General features: G+C 42.4%; 1 protein-coding gene across 1 annotated transcript; it reads right to left on the bottom strand.

Moving 5' to 3' along the window:
• Positions 1–988: 988 nt before the first annotated feature.
• On the bottom strand, positions 989–23976 carry PBLD (phenazine biosynthesis like protein domain containing). The gene is made up of 9 exons (XM_046027180.1): positions 23844–23976; positions 12424–12523; positions 11951–12049; positions 8066–8175; positions 7950–7979; positions 5496–5584; positions 5052–5230; positions 2372–2434; positions 989–1310 (listed from the first exon to the last, which is right to left on the bottom strand). Exons 1-9 carry the CDS (start codon positions 23925–23927, stop codon positions 1198–1200), a joined length of 867 nt encoding a protein of 288 aa, XP_045883136.1. The 5' UTR covers positions 23928–23976; the 3' UTR covers positions 989–1197.

A 23976-nucleotide genomic window follows, 5' to 3' on the forward strand; every position in this document is an offset into this window, starting at 1 on the left:
TTTCTAACTGATTAGCTTGCAGTTTTTTGAGATGGCTGAGAATTGCCATCAATGAGATCACCTTAAAAAACCCTGTTAATGTCTTGAAAAAGTCCCCATCCCAAAGTCAGTTACAGATATTCAACATTATACATTTAACTGAATTGAAAATATGTTAGAACCAATTTTATTAACCTTAATATTTACTAAGATTAAGAGAAGAATGTTTTCTAAGACATCACTCTAAAACTATGTATCAAGATAAAGATATTATATTGCTTTTAGTGTTAAATTTTATCACTGATAAAATGTGTATTACACTAATACACATACACTTTTTTGAAATTTCTGGGTTTTTGGTTATTCTGTTATATGTCCCGATTTTTAGTTATTGAACATGAGTATTTTCTGGTAAGTCAAGTAATTTCTTAGGTACATTAAAATGACTCCCAATATTACCCCCCACAGACAGATACACATACATACAGCTGTCACCTTTCTATCTCCATGCCCCATCTCTGTCAATATACATTCATATTTTCCATAGACATAACTTTGCTAACATTTTGTAGTCCAACTCCCTTTCTTAGTATTATGTCATGAGATATTTTTTCAATATTTCCACATAGTTATTGGGTCTTTTTAATGTCTACAAAATAGTCTATCAGATATTCACACCTAAGCTTAAATGGTTTGATCTTACTCCTCTTAAACGTGTTCTTCATTCTGTGATTGGTAGTCATAATCGAAGGTGACAACATTATTCTTTGTTACTGGTTACTTCTATGTCAAATACACTCACGGGCAGAGCCAAAACTCCATTAAGTAATTAGTCAGGAAGCATGATGAAATTTCCATTAATATGTCTTCATTTTTCTATTTCTAACCTGTGGGTGAACTGAACAGCTGTGCAAATTTGGTAAAGGCAGCCACTTACATTTCTTTTTATTTTTTTTTTTAAGATTTTATTTATTTGACAGAGAGAGACAGACAGCCAGAGAGGAAACACAAGCAGGGGGAGTGGGAGAGGGAGAAGCAGGCTTCCCACTGAGCAGGGAGCCCTGTGCCCGGCTCCAACCCAGAACCCTGGGATGGTGACCCAGGCCGAAAGCAGACGCTCAAGGCTTAACGAGTGAGCCACCCAGGCGCCCCTGCATTTCCTTTTATGCAGAAAATACTTAGTTATTCGAAAATCGCAGCATCGAACCACAACCATCTCTAGGCTGTCAAAGTGCCCTCTAAAACAACAGCAGTGCCTCCCCTAATGTCAACCCGTCCATCGGAACGCAGTGAAATCTCCAGTTCTCCTCCTCGGCGGGAACACTGAAAGGCTAAAGGAAACATAAAACAAGTCATAAATTAATATTGTTCATTTTCACCCTTTCTAATTCACAGGGCATAATTAAAGACCTCTTCTTATAAGCTCCAAAACCCTCCCAGCTCAGTGGAAAGAATGTATTCCTTCCTCTGTCCATAGCACTGCCCAGCCTGCCCTGTTTTTCTGAGGACTATGGTACCATAAATGCAATTTGAGCCACAAACCACACAGTCCCACATCTTCTCTCCTGAGTCATCTCCTCTGTCACTTCCTGTAATGTCCCAGACACACCCCGCCTATAGCTTCCTCCCCACTTCTGTCTAGGAGAGGCATGGAATAGAAATCTCAAAAGATAAAGAGAGGTGATCTTGACCCTCCACAGAGAGCTCCATCTTTCCAGATCTGAAGGACAAAGGGAGCTTGTTCACCCATGTGCTTTAATCAAGCAGCCACACATGTCAGGCAAACAAGAGGCACAACCTCTGCCTTCCTGGAGTTCAGTGTGTAGGAGAGTAACTAGGCTCACCAAAGAAAGACGGGCCAACCTGGTATCCCCAAATGAGGGTCACAGAGGCCTGACCCTTCCATTACATAAGACCTCCTTCCTGGAGGGTCAGATTACTACTTTGACTATTGGGCCTCCATTGGCTGCAATCTATTTCCTCTCTCCCCTCGCCCAAGTCATTAGGGGACTTGGTTCAAAAGCAATTTGTTTGATTCAATCCAGTGACTAGCAATGGCAATAAGGATCTTTGGTGATCATCCCATCTCAATTTTTCATGGTCTAAGCAACCTCACTGGGCCAAAGTTATACAGCCAGTTAATTTCATTCAACAAACACTTCTTGGGCACTTACTGTATTTAGAAGTGTGTCTGTGGGTTGGGAGGGACAGGGGTGGAAAATGTTCTGAGTAGAGGATTCAGAGTGAAGGAATGTAAATCTTTTGTTTTCATATGGGTGATATAGGACATTTTATTACATCTTCAAATCAATAATACATATGAGAAGGAATGCTAGCTAAAGTTAGCAAATATTTTTTTTAATGAAAAAAAAAATACAAAAAAATGCCCTACCATGCATGTCTTTCTTCCCCAGTTGCTCAGACCAGTAGCTGCTGAGAACAGCATGTGCCGACCCTTAAAAGAAGTGAAAAATTATGGTACAAAAACAGGGGTGACATTGTGGTAAATTTATAAGCAGTTACAACCAACTATCCAGTCTGACTAAACCTTAGATGACTTGGTCATGATGTTGGTCATGGCCACAGCAGAGTGTGGAATTATGAATGGACATAGAAAGGAAAACACAGAATTTATAGAGAAGTTTCTCCAAATAGTGTATCTGCTATGTTTTACACTTTCTGAAGACCAAATTAAACTGCAGGGTCTTTTCTCCTAATGTTTTCATTTGAGTCTAGTTGACACACAATGTTACATAAGTTTCAGGTGTATAACAGAGTGATTAAACTATGTTTCACTTTGCTCACGCAAGTACAGCTACCCTTCGTCACCATACAATGTTATTACAATATCATTGACTGTGCGGTGCCTTTAATTCCTGTGGCTTATTCATTCCATAACTGGAAGCCTATACCTCCCACTCCCCTTCACCCTTCCCACTGATCCCCTAAACCCTCTTCCCTCTTGGAATCATCAGTTTGTTCTCTGTATTTATAGGTCTGATTCTGGTTTCTGTTTATTCGTTTGTTTTGCTTTTTAGATCCCACGCATGAGTGAAATCATATGGTATTTGTCTTCCTCAATCTGACATTTCACCTAGCATAATACCTCTAGGTCCATCCATGTTGTCACAAATCGCAAAAATCTCATTCTTTTTTTATGGCTGCATAATATTCTAGTGTGTGTGTGTGTGTGTGTGTGTGTGTGGCTATGTGTATATACACACATCACATCTTCTTTATCCATTTATCTGTTGATGGACATTTGGGTTGCCTCCACATCTTGGCTACATATGGTACACTGTGGTGCATATATCTTTTGAATTAGTTAAATGGAGGTTTTAATTCTTATCCTATCTATCAGTTCATTGTCAGCCCATGGTAGGATGACCAAGGGCTCCACCTAAATCTTTCTCTAATCTTTCAAGGGAAATATCTCCTTCCTCCTAGGATGTTTATATAAGGAATACTGGGAACTCTGACAATAGGTTAAATTTTCCACCAAGCCAACATTTTTAGGCTTTTAGTACCAAAAAAACTTTCTTTTAGTGAGGTTCTTTTTTTTTTTTTTCATTTGACTGTGCCCTTGTTTTAGATCAGTGAATAGATTTTTAAAATGAAGAAACAAAATTTAAAGTAATAACTGGCAGAAGAGTCTTTGGGAGAGACAAGGATGGGTTTTATTCAGGAAAACTTACTAAAGATCATGGGAGGTCCACCTAGGGTGACCAGTCATCCCGGTTCACCCAAGACTATCCTGGTTTTAGCACCAAAGGTCCTATATGCTGAGAAATCCCTCAGTCTCAAACAAGCTGAGATTGTTGATCATGACTGCTCAAAGACCTTCCCACTTTAGAAAAGCATTATTACAGGGGAAAACACTTGCTCTCTGTACCAGTTAAAATCTTTGTGAAGCAGCCGTGCATGTGTAAATCCACTAGAAACTTCTTTTCTTTGGGAAAGGGTCAAGGTGTACTATTTGGATGTCATTGGGCATTTTCCTGAGTCTTTAAGAAAGGTGCTTTTCTGAGCTTTGAGTTTCATGTGTTTTGTTTCTAAGAGAGTGAACTAGGTCAAAGTCCTGAAACCATCCCAGCCTCTGTCTTCTGTTCAGAGCAGGAGCTTCAAAGTTTTCTCCCACCCTCCTTTTGCCCTGGCCATTGTCACATCCGCCAACCTCCTCCACCAAGCCTCCCCCCTCCCTTTTTCTGCTCAGCCCACTCATTTCTACGAGGATGAAAGGAGGAAGCTTCACCTTCTTGCACATCTTTGATTTCATCCCTCTGCTTCTGGCGGGTAGATCTTGAATAACCATGTTCCCAAACCCATCCCACCCACTTTGCAGGCAGGTCTGGGAAAGCTAGTCCTGCCTGTATTTCCCACCAACAACCCAGGAATTTATCCTTCAGAAAATAAATCTTACTTATGTTTCAATGATCACGCAGACTGGTCATTGGAAAAAAAAAAAAAAAGGCTTTGTGACTCTAGAGGACATCAGCCCCTGAATTTTGCAAACGGCAGATCTGGAAGTGTTGGTTCAGGGAACAAGTTCTGCCATTATTATTAAAATAGCTAATAGTTATTGGGCATTTATCATGTGCCAAGTACTGTGTTAAGCATTTACCATGCATTGTTTTTATATAACCCTATGAAGTATTACTCATACTTTATAGAAGAGGGAATAGAAACTTTTTTTTTTTTTTTAGTTTTTATTTAAATTCTAGTTAGTTAACATGCAGTGTAATATTGGTTTCAGGAGTAGAATTCAGTGATTCATCACAACAAGGGGAATAGAAACTTTAAAAGGTTAAGTTATTGGCCCAAGGTCAACAGCTAGGCCGAAGACTGCAAACCCAGGCTGTGGGGTGTGAAGGTTTAACCCTGCTATACTGCCTCCTTTGTTCTGTAGTTTTCCACAGGAGACTTCGGTGAAGGAATAGGGCAGGGGCAGAAAGGGAAACAAAAACAGCCCAAAACCCAAACAACCTGAAAGGTCTTGTGAAGGGCACTTAAAGAGCTATTTTTATACCTTCCTCCACTGTTGAACCCTCCCCAGGACCCAAGTCAAAAAGTACCTGTTACGGGGTCTTCAGCCACACCAACCCACGGTGCAAAATATCTGGAGTAAAAGTCAAATGCTTGGATCTGCCCTCCGGGCTCTCCTTTAAGGGTGAGAATGAGTCCTTTCACCTTCCCTGTGTTTTCCACTTGCGGCAGATCCTGTGTGTTCACCTTCAGGTTCTCCAGGAATGACCTGGTTCATAAGTGGGATGAATTAGGACAAACCCATCTCACAGACCACTACACAGACTCTGTAAAGCCAGCGAGGGTGCAGCTTTTGCCCAAATGGCTCAGCAGGACGAGAGGAGAGAGCAAGTAGAATTATCTTCCTCTCTGGGAACAAGTCTCTGCATAAACCATGGTTTGACTGGACCTAGCACAGCCAGACAAAGACAGTGCTATAAACCTGGGTTCCCAGCCCTCCCCAAAGTGCTGCCGAAGCCAAAAATTTTGTTTACCTCTTGTAAGTATCACTGAGTCGGACAAGGAGTTTTCGGGTATCTGGAGAATAGCGGATGTCTTGGACCCGTGTATCACCTATGGCAGTCTGTGGAGACAGACCAAAAACTCCTCAGGAGTGTGCCCTGGGTCAAATCATTGATCTTCTGTATGGGGAACAATCTCTCATGAGCATCTTCTGTGTGCCAGGCACACCCAATGTCCCTGATCCCAAGAGGTTTGTTCAGTTTCAGAACTCAAGGTGTTGCCCAGGAAAGGCCAATTTTCTGGAGACCAAAGACCTTTAAGGGGGTTGAACTCACCCTCTGAGAGCTGAAGACAGGCATTGTTCACAGGGGTTACTGTGGGCCTCAACATGCTAATCCTTCAAATGGATATTTTCCTCACAAATAAGGAAGAAGACTTAGAGAGGCCCAGGGACAGGGACACACACACACACACACACACCCACATGCCTTGACCCAGATCTGAGGGGCCCTGGAGTCAAAGCTCTGAATCACTGAATCTACTGTCTGTAGAAATGGGGCCTCAGGCCCACCTCTTAGCATTGCTGCAAGGATTAAATGAAATACATGTGGAGTCCCAGCACCAGTAACTAGAAGATTCTACATGGCAAGGACTCAGGGCCAGCAGTCTGAATGGAACTGGGGACTAGCACACCCATCTTAACACTGCTCTGCTTGGCAACCAGTGTTTTCATTTTGATCGTAGGCTGCACATCAGTAACATAGCAACATTTCCTAAAGATTCTGGCATCCACACTTTACCTGAGACTGCACATAATCTTGCTCACATCCTAGAACTTTGTCTGTGGAGAACATCCTAGAACTTTGACTTGGAGAGCTGAGAGGGCTGTTGAGCGGGGAAGCCCCTCCAAGTCATTTGGCACCACCACTGGCTGTACTCAGAGCTGATGAGAATTACACAGTAGTTGTCTGGCTATCATTAGGTTGCTTTCAGGTTCTTGAACCTTCTTCAGGAACTAAGATGTTCGGGGTCCCAAAGCCAAGACTCCCTCTGCTTTGGGTGGTGACTTGGCTGTCTGTCCCTGTGACCACAGCTGAACAAGTTCCCTCCCTCTGGAAATGGAAACTCTTGCAGCCAGATCCCATCTGTTCTTGGGGCCTTTTAGCTTCTGCAAGGGGTCATTCAGCCCTCCTCTGCATGAGTTCTGATGTCAATCTGAAAGTCTGATTCTCAGCTGAGAATCTTATGGCCAATTTCCAGGAACACAAAATAACAATACTCAGGAGAAACAACCCTTTTTAGCATCCCCACTTTACAAATGCTGACCCTGAGGCTTAGAGACACCACGTTAAGTTCTTTCTTCCATGAACATCTATACTATGAATATTTTCCATCATGCTTAAAGCAGTTCATTTATAAACTTGGCTTGTCTTTCAAACCCCAGGCCATAGATGAGGCTGAGTGTGAAATCAGAATCTGTAACACTTGCTTCTACTCTTGGAAAACATAGATAATGCAAGACCCTAACGAGATCATAAATGCTGTAGTTGAACATTCACTGAGAAACACCCCAGTGGTACCCACAACAGGCCATTTAGTGAGAACTGGTTTTCTCACTGCAGCCCTTGCCCTGGCCCTAACCGGGCCCTTCTTTCTCTACAGACTAAGAACGGGGTCATGCAAGGCTGCTTGAGTCCCCTGGAATCTCCATGGGACGATAGTAGTGCCCACCTGACCTGGCAACCGTGTTAAGTGAGATAGTGCATATGAAAACCTAGCACCTGGTACTGTCCAGGGCAACTCTCAAAAATGTTCATTAGCAGGATCGTTATGAAAGTTATGAAGACCCACCCCTTCCTAGACCTCTTGAGGAAGCCAGGCTATGAATCTTGCCTTCTCTGTCAAGTTGCCCACGCTCTCCTGCCTGCCTCCATCAAACCACAGCCCCTCACCTCAACGTCCTTCTCCACCACAGAAATCGGGGCTGCCCTGCCCAGCAGTTTCCACTGCCTTTGCGCTCAGCCCACTGCACAGCAGTCTCTCCTCCCCTTTCCTTCATGAAGGGTAATGCTGGCAATGAAATTCCAGGGATAACTGCTCAAGCCTCTGACCAAACAGATTCAACTTTAAAATTCACACTTCAAATGTACCGTGCACTTTTCATCCAAGCTTAGACTGGACCACTTATACCAATAGAAGGCCTATTTTGGGGGTCATATGGTACTGAACCCTTTTTTTTTTTAAAGATTTTACTTATTTATTCATGAGAGACAGAGAGAGAAAGAGGCAGAAGGAGAAGAAGGCTCCCCACAGAGCAGGGAGCCTGATGCGGGACTCGATTCCAGGACCCCGGGATCATGTCCTGAGCCGAAGGTAGACACTTAATTGACTGAGCCACTCAGGCACCCCCAAATGGTACTGAATTTTTGTGTTCAAACAACAAATGACCAAATCACAAGAGCTTAGGTTTAATTCTTTTCACCAACCTTTATCAAGTCCTCCACTTCTTGGAAGTCCTAGATGGGGAAAAAAGACAAGACCATTGTAAGGTACATGAGCAGTCGGTCAACACGGCTCATTGCAATAGTTAGAAAGAGCTGACCTGGGGGTGGGCAGGATAAAGAGGTAGATCCAAGATAATACTGTCCTCTGCTCTTCTAGCCTTCAGTTCCCCACTCAGAGTGACAAAGGTTAGAATGTTATTCACATTTTCTGGACAAAAAAAAAAAAAAGAAAAGTCTTACTTTGTCAAGGAAAGGAAAACAAGAAATAAGGAAATAAACTTTGTCATAGATTTGCACATCTGTTTTGATCACTATTGCATTGTCTTAGATTCCCTGGCAGTGTTGCCTTTTCCTGTAAGGAGAGGTTCAGGTTGGGGCACTTGGGTGGCTCAGTGGTTTAAGCCTCTGCCTTCGGCTCAGGTCATGATCTCAGGGTCCTAGGATCAAGCCCCACATCGGGCTCTCTGCTCAGTGGGGAGCCTGTTTCTCCCTCTCTCTCTGCCTGCCTCTCTGCCTACTTGTGATCTCTCTTTCTGTCAAATAAATAAATAAAATATTAAAAAAAAAAAGGAGAGGTTCAGGTTTGGGTTACTGGGGTCCAGTGTAGAGATAGCCCCCCCACAGATTCTCACTTGAGAACCAAGAATGTATCTGATTGGAACTGCTTCAAATGCCAGCTCCTTTACACTAACTGTGCCCTTGAGCAAATTATTTAAGCTCCTTAAGCCTCAATTTCCTCATCAATAAAATGGGGCAATAATTAAACCCACTTCATAGGGATGTAATAGTGTTTTCTAAAGCAGATTTTTAAGTATCCATCTACAATACTAGATTGTTACAAATAATACTAGTCTAAAATATGCCAAGGGGATGATAAATAGAACACACAAATTATGAAGGACAGGCTACTAGAAACAAAATCAAGCTTACCATAAATAAACCAAGCTACACATAAATTTTTTATTTAAAGATTGGACCACAAATGCTGGTATACTAGTCCTTCATGTTACTGATACAACTTGGCCCACTTACCTACCTCAGTGTGGGTAACATTTTTAGTGAAAACAAAGATCTGTGACCTAATTCTTTTCTCCTCCTTCATATTTCTGTAAACGTAAACATATCTAAAAGGTAAGGAAATTTGGCATTGTTGGTTAACTTTCACTGACTATAAAATGTATACTTTAAAACCCAGAGTTTAATTTTTCTCATTATAATTGGTGGAAGACATCATTATCTGCAAAGCATTTGTTCTTAGTTTATCTTATCGAAACTTAAGACCACTCCAGGTGGGGGGGGATTGATCTGAAGGCTATTATTCCAAATCTCTGCCTCACACCAAACACTGTGGGGTTTTCAAAAGGCACGCAATCCAACTTCAGTAAAATCTTTTTCAAGATTTTTTTTTAAGATTTTATTTATTTATTTGACAGAGAGAGAGATCACAAGTAGGCAGAGAGGCAGGCAGAGAGAGAGGCAGAGAGAGAGGAGGAAGCAGGCTCCCCGCGGAGCAGAGAGCCCGATGCGGGGCTCGATCCCAGGACCCTGAGACCATGACCCGAGCCGAAGGCAGCGGCTTACTCCACTGAGCCACCCAGGCGCCCCAAGATTTTTTTTTTTTTATTTGACAGACAGAGATCACAAGTAGGCAGAGAGGCAGGTGGGGGGAGGGGGGAAGCAGCCTCCCTGCTGAGCAGAGAGCCCGATGTGGGGCTCGATCCCAGGACCCTGAGATCATGACCTGAGCTGAAGGCAGAGGGCAGAGGCTTTAACCCACTGAACCACCCAGGCGCCCCAGTAAAATCTTTTTCAAGACTGAGTTCCTAAGCAATATTTCAGGGTATTTTCCTGCTCTCATTTTAGTCCCTTATCCACAGAAACGAAAATTATCCTGTTAAGACATATAATGGGCTATATGGTAGCATGGCCTCAGTGTTACCTCCTGCCAGTCCCCCCACCCTGAAACTCCAGCCACTCCAGGTTTACCAATTACATCCTTGCATTTGCTGCTGCCTCTGCCCCAATAGTCCTCCTCCCACTCGAATTCTTTGCACACGTGGCTTGATATTCTTCAGCCTGAAGATCCCCTTCTCTGGTGGATGCTGCTGTCCAGCATCTCAACCTTCCCTCTGAAGGCCAGGACTAGGTGAGGCAAGGAAAGACAGATGCATGCATTGAAGGAGGCACCTGCTCTCAGATGCAACCTGAAGACGTGATTGTCTCCCCCTTCACACAGCCCTGCCCCAGCTGCCAGGGGTATGGGGGACTGACAGCTCAGCTGAGTCCCACTCTATGAATCGCCCTTGGGTGAGCAGAGCTACATTCCCTAAAGTCAGGCTGCTTTTGTGGGCATTGGAGGCAGGTCAACGGAAGGTATAAAGGCCTGCACCTTTGCTTCTTTTGGAACTATAGTACTTGAAGGATCTTCACAGCTTCAGCTCTCCCTGTGGATTTGGCCTAGGCCTTTCTTTGTTGCTACCACTTTGTAGTTCAACATGTCCCTCTGTTCTATTCTGCTTTCCCTTACTCCCCTGCCAATACTGACCCCAAGAACACTGCCCGCACTTCTCCCAGCATGCAGTGTGCTTCCCAGGGGAACTTGCCCTGTAACACCTCCCCCTACCCCCCCATCTATGTAAAAAGGAGAACCTCCTTTTCCAACGCCGCTCTCCCCGCTGTCACCCTCTGTCACATCATCTTGTTTATTTCCTCACTTAAGCCTCTCTTTGTTGTCTACACCCATTCATGGCTGTTTCCATCCCCAGTTCTAGGGCATTTCTAGGCATCTCTTCTCTGCCTCATTCCCACAGAGCCCTGATCTCTATTACACTAAATGTAACGAAGATGAAAACTGGTAGGACTGAGGTACAGCATCGTCTCTTCACAAGGGACGTGTATCCAGCTGCGGCTCATGGATCTTTAAACATCAGAGTCAAGAAGCTCCTGGCTAGTTCGGCCCACAGAGCATGTGACTCTGGGGTCGTGAGTTCAAACCCCACGTTGAGCATAGAGTTTACTTTAAAAGAAGAAGCAGAAGCAGAAGAAGAAGAAAGAGAAAAAGAAGCAGCAGCAGCGGCTCTTGTGAAATGAATCTCAGTGTGGGTGGGGACACACTTGGAGCAAAATGTGCCTTAGACAGCTCCTATTCAAAATGTTATGCCCCCCAAAAATGGGTCCGTGGTTAAAGGAGCGAGACTGATATAAAACGAAGGTCAAGCAAAGCTTTATTTTGCGCCAAGCATCAAGAATCAAACTGACCGGCCAGGGCCACGCCTCTTACAGAGAAAACAACCTTTCTCTGTTTCACAGACTAGCTTTTAAGGGCAAAGGCCATGTAGTTGGGCCTGGCCACGCACAGGTGGCCAGTGAAATTATAACACACAGAGAAAGCTGCACAGTGATGCTAGGTGACCAGTTGAATTATAATTTACCCTATAGTAGACATTTGACCTAGCCTATCACACCTTGGTTAGAATTGGTGCCCAAAAGGCTCCCAAAGGGCGGAGCCCATACTCCTTGGTAACCAGGGAGACAGTATGCAACCCCCAACTGATGGATGTCTCCACCTGGCCTGACCCACCCTTGTTTCTGGGCTTTGTCTGGGACGAAACCTGGGACTGGTTTTTGGGACTTGTTTTTAAGTCAGTCCCCTCAGGGAAGGGGAGCAGGGACAGTTTAAGGGTTAAACAACAAGGTTGTTGTTTAACCTTAATGGAAGCCTCTGATTAAATAGGTCCTTACAAAAACAAAATGGCATTCTAGGGAACAACGACCAGAGCTCTCCAGTAGGCCTGGCACATAATCAGAAAGGCCAGAGTTTCGGGAAACTGTATCTGTTTCAGCGTCCTGAATGGCATGAATAGGAAGGACTCTGTAATGTCTTGATACCAGTAACTTTGATTCATCACAAAGAATGAGAATTAAAAAAAAAAAAATACTTGCTATTTGCTCAGTGATAGGTTCATAAAAGAAAATCATGTTACTTATTTTGTTGAACAGCACAGCCGCAGAAGCCAGGGTGGCGTGGCCGCATAGGGGAACCTCACTCGCCGGTGTAAACCACCTTAATCCGAAGCAGGAACCTTTCGAAGGAGGAAAAGCCAAAGAGAGACAAGATCATTCTCATACAAGTGGGTCACAAAATTTCATTTTTCTTATTCTTTTCTAAATATTTCCCTAGCATGATTAATAGCTGAAACGCATTGTGAAGGAGGAGTAAAGCCGAGGCCAGCACCCTAAGGCTCCCCGATGCCAGATCTAGAGCTGAAACATTCAAATTACCCCACACCTACTCCCCCGGATGAACTGAAAACCAAATCAGAATCTCCCCACCTTCTTTCCTGTCTACATGCAAATAGTCAATGGGCATCTCTCTGTAATACTATTCCCCCACTGGAAAAGCAGCTTCTGGTACCGTGCAAGAATGGCTTAAAAAAAAAAAAAAAGGCATATTTACTTTGTGTAAAGTTGTCAGTGGGGTGCAGTTTTCGGATAAAAGCGGTTTCAGAGAGGTTCATTTCTCTTGCAATTTTTTGATGCATGTCTTCATCCAATTTCTAAATTGGAAACAAAAATTTATTGAGCCTCCAGAAACACAAATCAGACTTCCTTGGACAGCAACTGCCATTAGTTAATAACACAGCTTATGAATGTTAAAAGTTACTTGCCTAAAAGAAAATAATTGCCAAGGAAGTCAAGACACTTTTATAAAGATTGTTTCTCGGAAATCTATGCTTGTAGCACTCTATGAAGAGCTGTAGATGTCAAAGCTAGATAAGACTCTCAAAAACCTATTGGCCAGCCCTGTCTTTTATCTAAGTCTACCTGAGAGATTGTGTTCTCCTCTAAACAATCTCCACAAAGGAAAAACCACAATCTCCCTTTCTTGTTGAATAAAAAGATCTTCAGTATCCACGCTGGGTAGGCTGGCCCATTCTGCTCCCATCTATACAGGGTTCACTCCCTTTTATGAGTCAGGCCTCAGGCTAGAGTTCACCTCCTCCAGGAAGCCTTCCAGAGTACTCTGTCTAAGGGCTTTGTCTTCTCCCAATGCTTAAACCACCTGAATTTACCCACTGTGTCCCTTCACTATCCATCCCCCAACATCTGAGTTTATGAGGGCATACAATGTACTATCTTGTTTGTTTGTTTTTTACTTATACCTTATACTCATCCCAGAATGGTAGGAGCTCAATAAACATTTGCTGGAAGAATATATTATTCTCTACATCCTCATTTTTACTTGTTTTGTATGTGTAAGCTCTATGCTCAAAATGGGGCTTGAACTCATGACCCTGAGATCAAGGGTAATATGTTCTACCAACTGAGCCAGCCAGTTCATCTTTAAAACTCTCTTCTTCATCTCTTCATCTTCATCTTTAAAACTCTCAAAATAAATATTTTTGTCCACATGCATATAAAGAAATCAAACCCAGAGAGGTTGTATACTATCCTAAAGTCACAATATGCCGAATAAATGGAAGAATGGTTAAGAATGTGGGCTTTGTTAATGGTAACAGCCAGTGAATCTAGAGGAAAGGTATATGGATGTTCATTGTACCGTTCTCAAAACTTTTCTTTAAGTTCTAAATTTTTCAAAATAAATGATTAAGAAAATAATGTGAATTTATATCCTGGGTCAGGTCCTAGTAGCAGTGCAAAAGCAGGCAAGTCATTTAATCTCATGGAGTCTCAGTTCCACACCTTTAAAACGAGGACAACAGTACTTAGGTGGAAAAGTTCCTGTGAAGACACACGAATACATATATATACATGCACACACATTCTTCTTAACTCAAGAAAAAAAAATGATTCAGAAACATGAGTTTTCCTTTAGAGAATGAAAATCAAATTTTTAATCAACAAATACTCGCTAGTTAGATTTTGAATTCTAAAGAAGTCTCAAGATGAATGTATTTTTGCTTTGGCCAAATTTACTATTCTTGAGCCCCCCAAACCCAGAAATAAGATTTATAACTTTATACTGATAAATTCAAAATTCACTTAACTGACTTATCAAGTTAAGCACCCATTATCTTTTAGTTGATTCACATTCTTTTGAAACATGTTCCATGTACCTCATATAAGGCACAAAACCGTGGTTATTGTGACAAATCAGTCATTTTTTTAAACTATCAGCTGGTATAAAGATCCTAGCAGACTTACTAAGCTTTTCTTAAAGGGGCACTGTCTTCAAAATCTACAGAAGCTGTGGAGTCCTAGAGAGAGAGAAATGACTTAAGAAATTGATATGTAGTGTCTGAAATCCAAACACAATGATTTGTGTTTTACTTAACATTTTTCTTTCAAAAGATTAAATCTTATAATGCGAATAAAGTGCTCATCACAGTGCCCAACACACAGCAAGTACTTGGAAAATGTTAGCTTTTATTTCAAGTAGCTCAAAACCCATGCTTTAAGCAGCCACACCACTCTGCCTCCCCATAACAAAGACAAACTATTATTATCCCTGCACACTGCAGACCAGAAAACCAATGTCTATCAGATGAGATGGATTCCCCCAGCATTTCTAAAGGAAAGCTGCAATCAGTCAATTACCAAGTGCTCTGCTAGGCCAGTCCCACTACCGAGGGAATGTGTTAGAAATACAGAGTTTCAGCTCCCCCCTCCACCTTCTAAGTTAGAATTTCCTTTTTTTTTTTTTTTTAACTGGATTTCTAAGTGGTTAAAGTTTGAGCAGCCCTCTTGGATACAATATGACCCCATTTTCAAGGGGCTTAGTATCTTGTAGGGAATCAGAAAACAACAGGGAGCAACACCAGAGAGTGTGTAATTGAGACACATAGATTTTTGACAATAAATACTCTAGGACTTTAGGGGCACCTGAGTGGCTCAGTTGTTAAGTGTCTGCCTTTGGCTCAGGTCATGATCTCAGGGTCCTGGGATTGAGCCCCGTATTGAGAGCCCTGCATTGGGCTCCCTGCTTGTCGGGAAGCCCGCTTTCCCTACCTTAGTTCCCCTGCTTGTGTTCCCTCTCACGCTGTGTCTCTCTCTGTCAAATCAATAAATAAAATCTTAAAAAAAAAAAAAACAACCACTCTAGGTCTTCAGATGTGGACTTAGAAAAAGAGCATATTTGGGTGAGCTGGACAGGAAAATATGGGCAAAGAGTTTTGTGTTGGGGATACTTCTTGGGCAAGTCACTTGACCTCGCTTCTGTTCTCCTTCTGTTAAATCTTTGACACTCTGAGGTTCTGTGAGCCGAGGTAAGGAGAACCAGGATGGTGGGAATGAAGTAGCATGTGTCACGCCTGGGGCCTGGAGAGTGAGTCATCCCCCCCTGAGTAGATGGGCTGGGTCTGCTGGGCATCCCAGCCAACAAGGCAACGATATTCAGAAGCACTCCTCCTGGCTCATTGAATTTTCTGTGTGGAAACTGGTCCACGTGCCTGGGCTAATGACCCCTGAGAGAAAGTGGGAGCCAACTAAGTCCCTACTGCAGAGTGTGCAATCACAAGCTTCGGTGGGGATGGAAGGGGTGATAAACAAATCTTGTGTTGGTCTCTCTGGATTTGTTGCCGTGGTTGTAAGAACCTGCAGTGCCTGCCAGGCCTTCCTCTGATCTGGCCACACTCCCTATCCTCGTCCTTCCTTTTCTTGTTTTTTGCTTCCCTCCACCTTTAGGACAAGAGTCTCAAAAGCATTAAAGCATCCCACATTGTAGCCAAGCTCACTGTCAGTTGTTAATGGTTTCTTTGCAAATGGGCTTTTTGGCACATTGGCTAGAATGCACACTTCACTGACCATCAGCTCTTCTGTCCTCTCTACCTTGGCGTATTGTACCAATTACAAGTTTGAATTTCTGTAACTGTATTTTCTGCCCCAGGACACCTAAAATTCACTTGCTATTTTTTTTTTTAAGATTTTATTTATTTTTGACAGACAGAGATCACAAGTAGGCAGAGAGGCAGGCAGAGAGAGAGGAGGAAGCAGGCTCCCTGCTGAGCAGAGAGTCCGATGTGGGGCTCGATCCCAGGACCCTGAGATCATGACCTGAGCTGAAGGCAGAGGCTTTAACCCACTGAGCCACCCAGGTGCCCCTTCACTTGCTATTTGCCTGAAGGACCAGAGACACTGCAGAAAGTTTGGTGGTAGCCATCCTTGATATGCATGACAGGCAGCCAAATTTCTACACTGGAACCAAAGGTCAAGATAATAGTGAATCATCAGAAGACTAAAGTTGCTTCAGCTTTGGGAGCTGGAGAAACAGGAGACTGCAGTCATGCAAAAAAATGAATTTTTGTTTCAATAATTTTTTCATCTTGCTTTAATATCCATTTCCCTTTGGCAATCTCATGAATCAAATTTCCGACAGCAAAGACAGAGCAAACATAAAAAATTATGTTTGTTTTTCTGACTTCCAGTGTGCTGCCTAGGGACACTGAGGTTTCATCACCATATGGCCCACAAACATTAATGATCAGAAAATCAGAGCAAAGTTTTAAAATACTCCCATCTTGTGGCAGCTTGGAAATATGACAGCCTAAACATGACTGTCCTGTTATCTGTCCTTGTTCATTTGTCCCTCTTCTGTAGGTAGATCCCAGCAGAGGAAAAGCACTTGGTATGGAAAGTTCTAAATGATGCAGGAAGAAAGGGAAGATTCCTTCTGAAGCACTTGGATTTCCTATTTTGAAGTGATGTCTGTACAATGCAGCACTCAAACTGTAGGCTGTCTTCAGTTGTTCCTGATGATTCTTCTGGGTGTCTCGTATCTCCAGCCCCATCATAGAACGCAAAGCTCGTACTCTCTTTGCACAACCTGCCCAGCCCAACTCACCACTGAAATAAAAGATCAGTAGTTGTTAACTAGAAGTCTTAGAAAGAGATCTTGCTATAATTCAATTAATAGATTTACTTTCACTCAAAAGATAGCTATTTAGTGTCTCTCATGTGCTAAGCCATGTGTCATGGAATAAGTTAGAATAGGTTAAGATGTCAAAGAATGTGCAGTCTAGTGAGGAAGACAGGCATTGAATGAATTACAACAAGAGCAACGCATGCTACCAACTGGGAAATAAGGGGGACCATGGGAGATTAAAAGGGGAGGACAGCTAATCTGGTAGTAAGCATGATGGGTTAAAAGCATGATGGGATCTGCAGTCACGCAGACCTGTGGTAGGATCCTGAAGTCAGCCCCTTGGGTAATTACTTAACCCTCCTCTTCCTCTGTCTTCTCATCTGTAAAATGGGGGTGATGATAATAATAAGACCTAATCTTAGGGGTGCCTGAGTGGCTTAGTCGGTTGAGCACCTGATTCTTTTTTTTTTTTTTTAAGATTTTATTTATTTGACAGACAGAGATCACAAGCAGGCAGAGAGAGAGGGGGAAGCAGGCTCCCCACCGAGCAGAGAGCCCAATGCAGGGCTCAATCCCGGGACACCGAGATCATGACCCGAGCCGAAGGCAGAGGCCCAACCCACTGAGCCACTCAGGCGCCCCTGAGCACCTGACTCTTAATCTCAGGGTCATGAGTTCAAGCTCTGCATTGGGCTCCACACCTAGTGTGGAGCCTAGTCCAAAAAAAAAAAAAAAAAAAAAAGACCTTCTCTCAGAGTAGATGTAAGGGTAAAATGAGATAGCATATAAAAATCAGGGGCACCTGGCTGGCTCAGGCGTTAAGCGTCTGCCTTCAGCTTAGGTCATGATCCCAGGGTCCTGGGATGGAGCCCCGCATCAGGCTCCCTGCTCTGCGGGGAGCCTGCTTCTCCCACTCCTACTCCCCCTGCTTGTGTTCCCTCTCTGTCTCTCTCTCTCTCTCTCAAATAAATAAAATATTTTTTAAAAAATCAATTTAGCACAGTATCTGGCTGAACTTACCTGAAGTTAATACTCCCAAAGCTGAGGGTTATGTTCTAGAAGCCAGTGAAGCAGAAATTCCTACATCAGAATCTCCTCCTCCCTTGCATTGCTCTTTTCCCTCAAATACTAGACAAGAGAAAACATTTCAATGCCCTAGAAAAATCTCTGCACTCTTCACCGTGCCTTTTCTGGGCATAAAAATGAGATATGACTTTGGAACCCCCTAAAAACCACAGAAGCCTCTGACTCAGTGTAGGCACACAGAGCCAATGATCCTCCAAGGAAGGGCACCAAGTTTGGAAATGGCCATTGCATCATAAGCGTTCCCAAATGAGTTAAAGCACAAACTAAACACAGTACTTCTATATATTCATTTTTCCTTAAATACATAGCACACCAAGCTGCAAAGAAACCTTTTTTTTTTTTTAAAGGCTCTTGTTACCCTCTAAATTTAACCAGGAAAACTGGAACAGCGAGTAGTTTAGAAACTAAAACTAGGCATTCCTCTAAAACTGCAAAGCCAGTCCTCCTTGCTGTCTCTGGAAATGATTGGGTTAGTGTTTCAAAGAATAAAAATGCATAGATGTGAATATTATATTTGATCCTGGTAGTGTTCAGCACATGGTACATGGTCAGTAAATGCCCGCTGAATTGGAATAAATGCATACACTAGGCACACGGCAAAGTTGTTTTTATGGATAATTGTAACAGGAAAACCCAAGAATAAACTGGTGTTTGGAAAAGATTTCCTGAGGGGTGCCTGAGTGGCCCAGCTGGTTAAGCGTCCAACCCTTGGTTTCCAGTCAGGTCATGATCTCAGGTCCTGAGATCAAGCCACGCATCAGGTTTCACGCCCAGTACTGAGTCTGCTTGAAGATTCTCTCTCTCCCTCTGCCTCTTGCCTTGCTCATGCTAAATACATACATACATACAATCTTTAGGAAAGATCCTCTGACACAGTGGTTCTCAACTGGGGGGCAGTTTTTAATTTTCATAACAGGGGGAGAAGGGAAGACTGCTGCCATCTAGTGGGCAGAGCCCAAGGATACCAACATTGCCCATGACCGCCTCACACAGCAAAGAACTACCCAGTCCAGAATATCAACACTGCCGCTGTTGAGAAACCTCACCCTAAACATACACCTACATATACATAAACACATACACACAGCAGCAAGAACAGCAAAACAAAACAACTTGAGGCTTTGTTAGAATATGAAGAATAAGGGCGCCTGGGTGGCTCAGTGGATTAAAGCCTCTGCCTTCAGCTCAGGTCATGATCCCGGGGTCCTGGGATTGAGCCCCACATCAGGCTCTCTGCTCAGCAGGGAGCCTGCTTCCTCCTTTCTCTCTGCCTGCCTCTCTGCCTACTTGTGATCTCTGTCTGTCAAATAAATAATCTTTAAAAAAAAAAGAATATTAAGAATAAAATATGGGCTCTCTACCCTATTGTTATGTTACTTTCACTGATTGAAGCTGGTTGGGGTGCCTGGGTGGCTCAGTCATTGGGTGTCTGCCTTCGGCTCAGGTCATGATCCCAGAGTCCCAGGATTGAGCCCCACATCGGGCTCCCTGCTCACCAGAGAACCTGCTTCTCCCTCTGCCCCTCCCCCTGCTTGTGCTCTGTCTCTCTCTCTCTCTCTCTCTCAGATAAATAAATAAAATCTTTTTAAAAAATTTAAAAAAAGCTCGTTGACAGAATTATAAACAACCTATCACCTCTTAGCACTACCCCAGCCCTCTGACCTATTCAAGTAGTTAGTCATGAGTTCCTGCAGTTTCTACACAGCTGTCAAAGTAATATATCTATTTCATTTTTTAAAATATTGTTTCTGGGGATGCCTTGTGACTCAGTTGGTTGAGCATCCAGCTCTTGATATCTGCTCAGGTCATGATCTCACAGTTGTGGGACAGAGTCCCACATCAGGCTCTATGCTCAGTGTGGTATTTGCTTCAGATCTTCTCTCCCTCTCCCTCCAGCTTTCTCTCTCTCTCTTTCCCTCAAATAAATAAAATGTTTTTCTTTCAAATTTTGTTTCTAGGAGCACCCAGTTGGCTCAGTCGGTTAAGCGTCCATCTCTTGATTTCAGCTCAGGTCATGATCTCAGGATTGTGAGATCGAGCCCTGCTTTGGGCTCTATGCTGAGCCTGCTAAGATTCTCTCTCTCTCCCCCACTGCCCCTCCTCCTCTAAAAAATCTTTTTTTTCTTTTTTAAGATTTTATTTATTTATTTGACAGAGAGAGACACAGCAAGAGAGGGAACACAAGCAAGGGGAGTGGGGGAGGGAAAGTAGGCTTCCCGCCAAGCAGGGAGCCCAATGTGGGGCTCGATCCCAGGATCCCAGGACCATGACCTGAGCCGAAGGTCAGATCCTTAAAGACTGAGCCACCCAGGCACCCCTAAAAAATCTTTTTAAAAACATTGTTTCTACACATTCTCCATGCCTTGACATGATCTTTATTGTCAAATTGATTGTCAGGCACTTGAGGACACCATCAATTTTATAAGGTTTTAAATATTTTTTTCAAATATCTGTTCCATGTTCCATTTAGCTCTTAATCTGTTTTTATTTTCAGCTAATGTACAGTGTTATAAGTTACTCATGTGAAAATTTTAAAAATGGATTTGTCTAAGAAAGAAAACAAAACAAACTTTAGAATATTCTAGAAACTCTTGGAATATTGCCACCCAGAATTTTTTCCTTTCCTTTCCTTCCAGAAGTCTTTTTATCAAAGAAAAGGAGAAGAAGAAGTAGGAAGGTCTTTTTTGCAAGTATTCAAACAGATCAAAATGCAATTGCCTTCTCTTTAGTCTGCCCATCGCGTTTTTTTGTTGTTGTTTTTGTTTTGGGGTTTGGTTTGGTTTTTTGGTTTATTTGTTTGTTTGTTTTTTGGTGATTAGTTTCAACTAAGTCAAATTTTTTAATAATTTGAAATAAAACAAAACAAAAAAGGAATACTTCTTTGAAGCCCTTAACTTAAAATCTGAAGTAGTTTCTCCTTTGTAAAATCCAACACTGTTCTGTTCTCCTGAGTCCCTATTGAACCTCGTTCCATTAGATCTTTTTTAAATTTATTTTTTAATTCACATCTTTATTTTCTTTATTAACATATAATGAATTATTTGCCCCAGGGGTACAGGTCTGTGAATCATCAAGCTTACACATTTCACAGCACTCACCATACCCTCCCCAATGTCCATAACCCAGCCACCCTATTCCTACCCCTCACTCCCCAGCCACCTGTTTGTTTTGTGAGTCTCTTACGATTTGTCTCCCTCCCAATCTCATCTTGTTTCATTTTTTCCTTCCCTACCCCCCCACAACTCCCTGCCCTGCCTCTCAAATTCCTCATATCAGAGGGATCATATGATAATTGCCTTTCTCTGATTGACTTATTTCCCTTAGCATAATACCCTCTAGTTCCATCCAGGTCGTTTCAAATGGCAAGATTTCATTTCTTTTGATGGCTGCATAGTTTTCCATTGTATAATACCCCACATCTTCTTTATCCATTCATCTGTTGATGGACATCTGGGGACATGTGCGCCCAAATGTTTATAGCAGCAATGTCCACAATAGCCAAAGTATGGAAAGAACCTAGATGTCCATTAGATCTTTTAGCCTCTGTGGTTAACTATTTGATAATGATTGGATTTACATGTCTTTTTCTCTCACTAGACTTTGAGCACCTCAGGGGCAGGCCAACTTACTAATCTTTGTACTTCCTCCCTACCCCAAAGTGTGGCTTGTGGTAGATGTCGATAAATATTTGTAGAGTACGGTAATGATAGGCTAACACCTGCTGAACTGTGGGCAACATTATAAGGTTTAGCGCTTGTTTGTCTCTGATATTTTCCTGAGTTTACTTGTGTTCTCTCTAGGTGTGTCCAGCCATGGGTCAAAGAATCTAAGGGCATAAGCCACGAGTTTATGCTTCCACTAGAATTTTTATTGATTTTGAATTAGGGAAAGTGCCAAATTAGCTTCCAGGAGAACAGAATTCTCACATCCACAGAATCTGAAACTAGCAAAGTATTCTTTTGATTATCTATTCAGTTGTCCCTGACAGGCCACCAAATTAGCCTGGTATCATAGATCCAAAGCCTGGCAGTGAATTGGAATACTTTTTAGAAGCAGCCCTGAATCATGGACTTCCTTATTTTCTTTTTCTTTCTTCCATTCTTACTGAGGCAGATCACTCTGAACTATGCTAAGTTCTTTGCTTAAATTTTTGCATCCTAGCTTTTCCAAATACATAAATAATGTATAAAATATATTTGAAGAGAGAGAGAAAAAGGCTCTGGTGTGCAGTGAGTGTACTGGAAGTAAGAGGAGTAAGTTGAAGAATAATGCTAATTCTTGTCATCTGGTGAAAACTGAGTATGTAAATCCCTTGAAACTATTTTCAGAACTCTTCAAGAATACTACATGGAGACATGCAACAAAGATTCTAAGACTCTTGACAAGCAATTTCAGTCATTTCCACAATTCCTTGACATGAAGTTGTTTGCCAGCTTGTTTCTAAAGAACGTTCACGATTTAGAATTTGCTTGTTAATCATTCTCTCACTAATCTTCCCAAGCTCTTGTGTTACTTGATAAAGCCTATTAACTTTATTACTTTCCGTATTTTATGGTAGGAAAATGCCAGCTGCAAAGTTGCATAATGAATGTATTCTTAAGGTGAGATGAGGACTCTTCATCACCATTTTGCTGCTCTGCTTGAGGGACAAATAAGTGTACAAGGACTCAACCAACAATACTCACCCATCTCAGTAAAACCCCAGGCGTTCATCATCTTGAGAGCACACTACAATCACTTGGGGAACTTTAAAAAAACAGTGCTGCCTGGGTCCCACCTCCAGAGATTCTGGCGAAGGAATTTTAAAGCTCCTTGGGTGGTTTTTCTTTTTTTTTTTTTTTTTTAAGATCCTATTTATTTACTTGACACAGAGAGATCACAATTAGGCAGAGAGGCAGGCAGAGAGAGAAAGAGGAGGAAGCAGGCTCCCTGCTGAGCAGAGAGCCCGATTCGGGGTTCGATCCCAGGACCCTGGGACAATGACCCGAGCCGAAGGCAAAGGCCTTAACCCACTGATCCACCCAGGCACCCCACCTTGGGTGATTTTCATGTGCAGGTTGACATTCACTCCACTTGAAGTCCCCGGCACATACTTTGCCCAAATTAGAAAACTTACTTAAAATCATCAATTGCTTACTGTGTTTCTGGAATAATTCTCAGATAGTCTACTCTTGAACTAACTTCTCTGAGTGGAAGGGCTCCTTAGCTTGTTTCCTAATAGCCAGGTAGAAACACAAAGCACTGAAGGTCAATGAATATTTAACTATTCTGTTAATACTTATCCTAATCAAAAGCCTTTTTTTTTTTCATGGAGTCCCACCACGGCTTGAACTCATGACCCTGAGATCAAGACCCGAGCTGAGATCAAGAGTCAGACACTTAACCAACTGAGCCACTCGGGTGCCCCTCAAAAGCCATCTTTAAAATGAGACTTTCAGGAAACAGAATTCTCCCTGTATTAGAGCTTAAGTACTTCCTTCTACTTAATAACTTAATTCCTTGCAAAATGTTTTTTGCTTGGTCCTGAGAAGAATTTCTAATTGTCTGAAATAGGTAAGGTTAAAGATACTCAGCTAAAATTTTTATGTTAAATATAGAATCAGCTATGTCCATTCACATAAAACTCACCTAATTTCCTTCGCCTTCACATTTGGTGCTCACTCAATAAAAACCCGATGGCTAACAAAGAGTCCTCTGTTTTGTTTTGTTTTTTAATTGGCTTTAGTTCTTCCTTACGTAAATCTTTCTTTTTCCAGACTTAGAGCGTCTGTCTGTGCACAGGCACTGTCATCAGTTTGGTCAAAATCAACTCTCAGACATGAACGTTGCTGATATCATTTGACAAAGAACACAAACCAAAGACAAACAGGTGGGTCTGATTTTTTTTTTTTTTTTTTTTTTGGTAGGAAATAGTTGGCTCAATATGAATCTAGAATTTCAGGTACTGCACCTCAAAACCAAGTACTTACATTTTCTAGGAGGCAAACAGCAGCCGGATTCCCACAAAATGCTTTTGCTGTAAATGCATCTACTACAAAAACGGGGAGCTTCATTTTTCTTGCTCTCAAAATTGCTGGTAGCCTGCACTACTTCTACTTGTTG

This window comes from Meles meles, chromosome 13, assembly GCF_922984935.1.
Source record: "Meles meles chromosome 13, mMelMel3.1 paternal haplotype, whole genome shotgun sequence".
NCBI lineage: Eukaryota > Metazoa > Chordata > Mammalia > Carnivora > Mustelidae > Meles > Meles meles.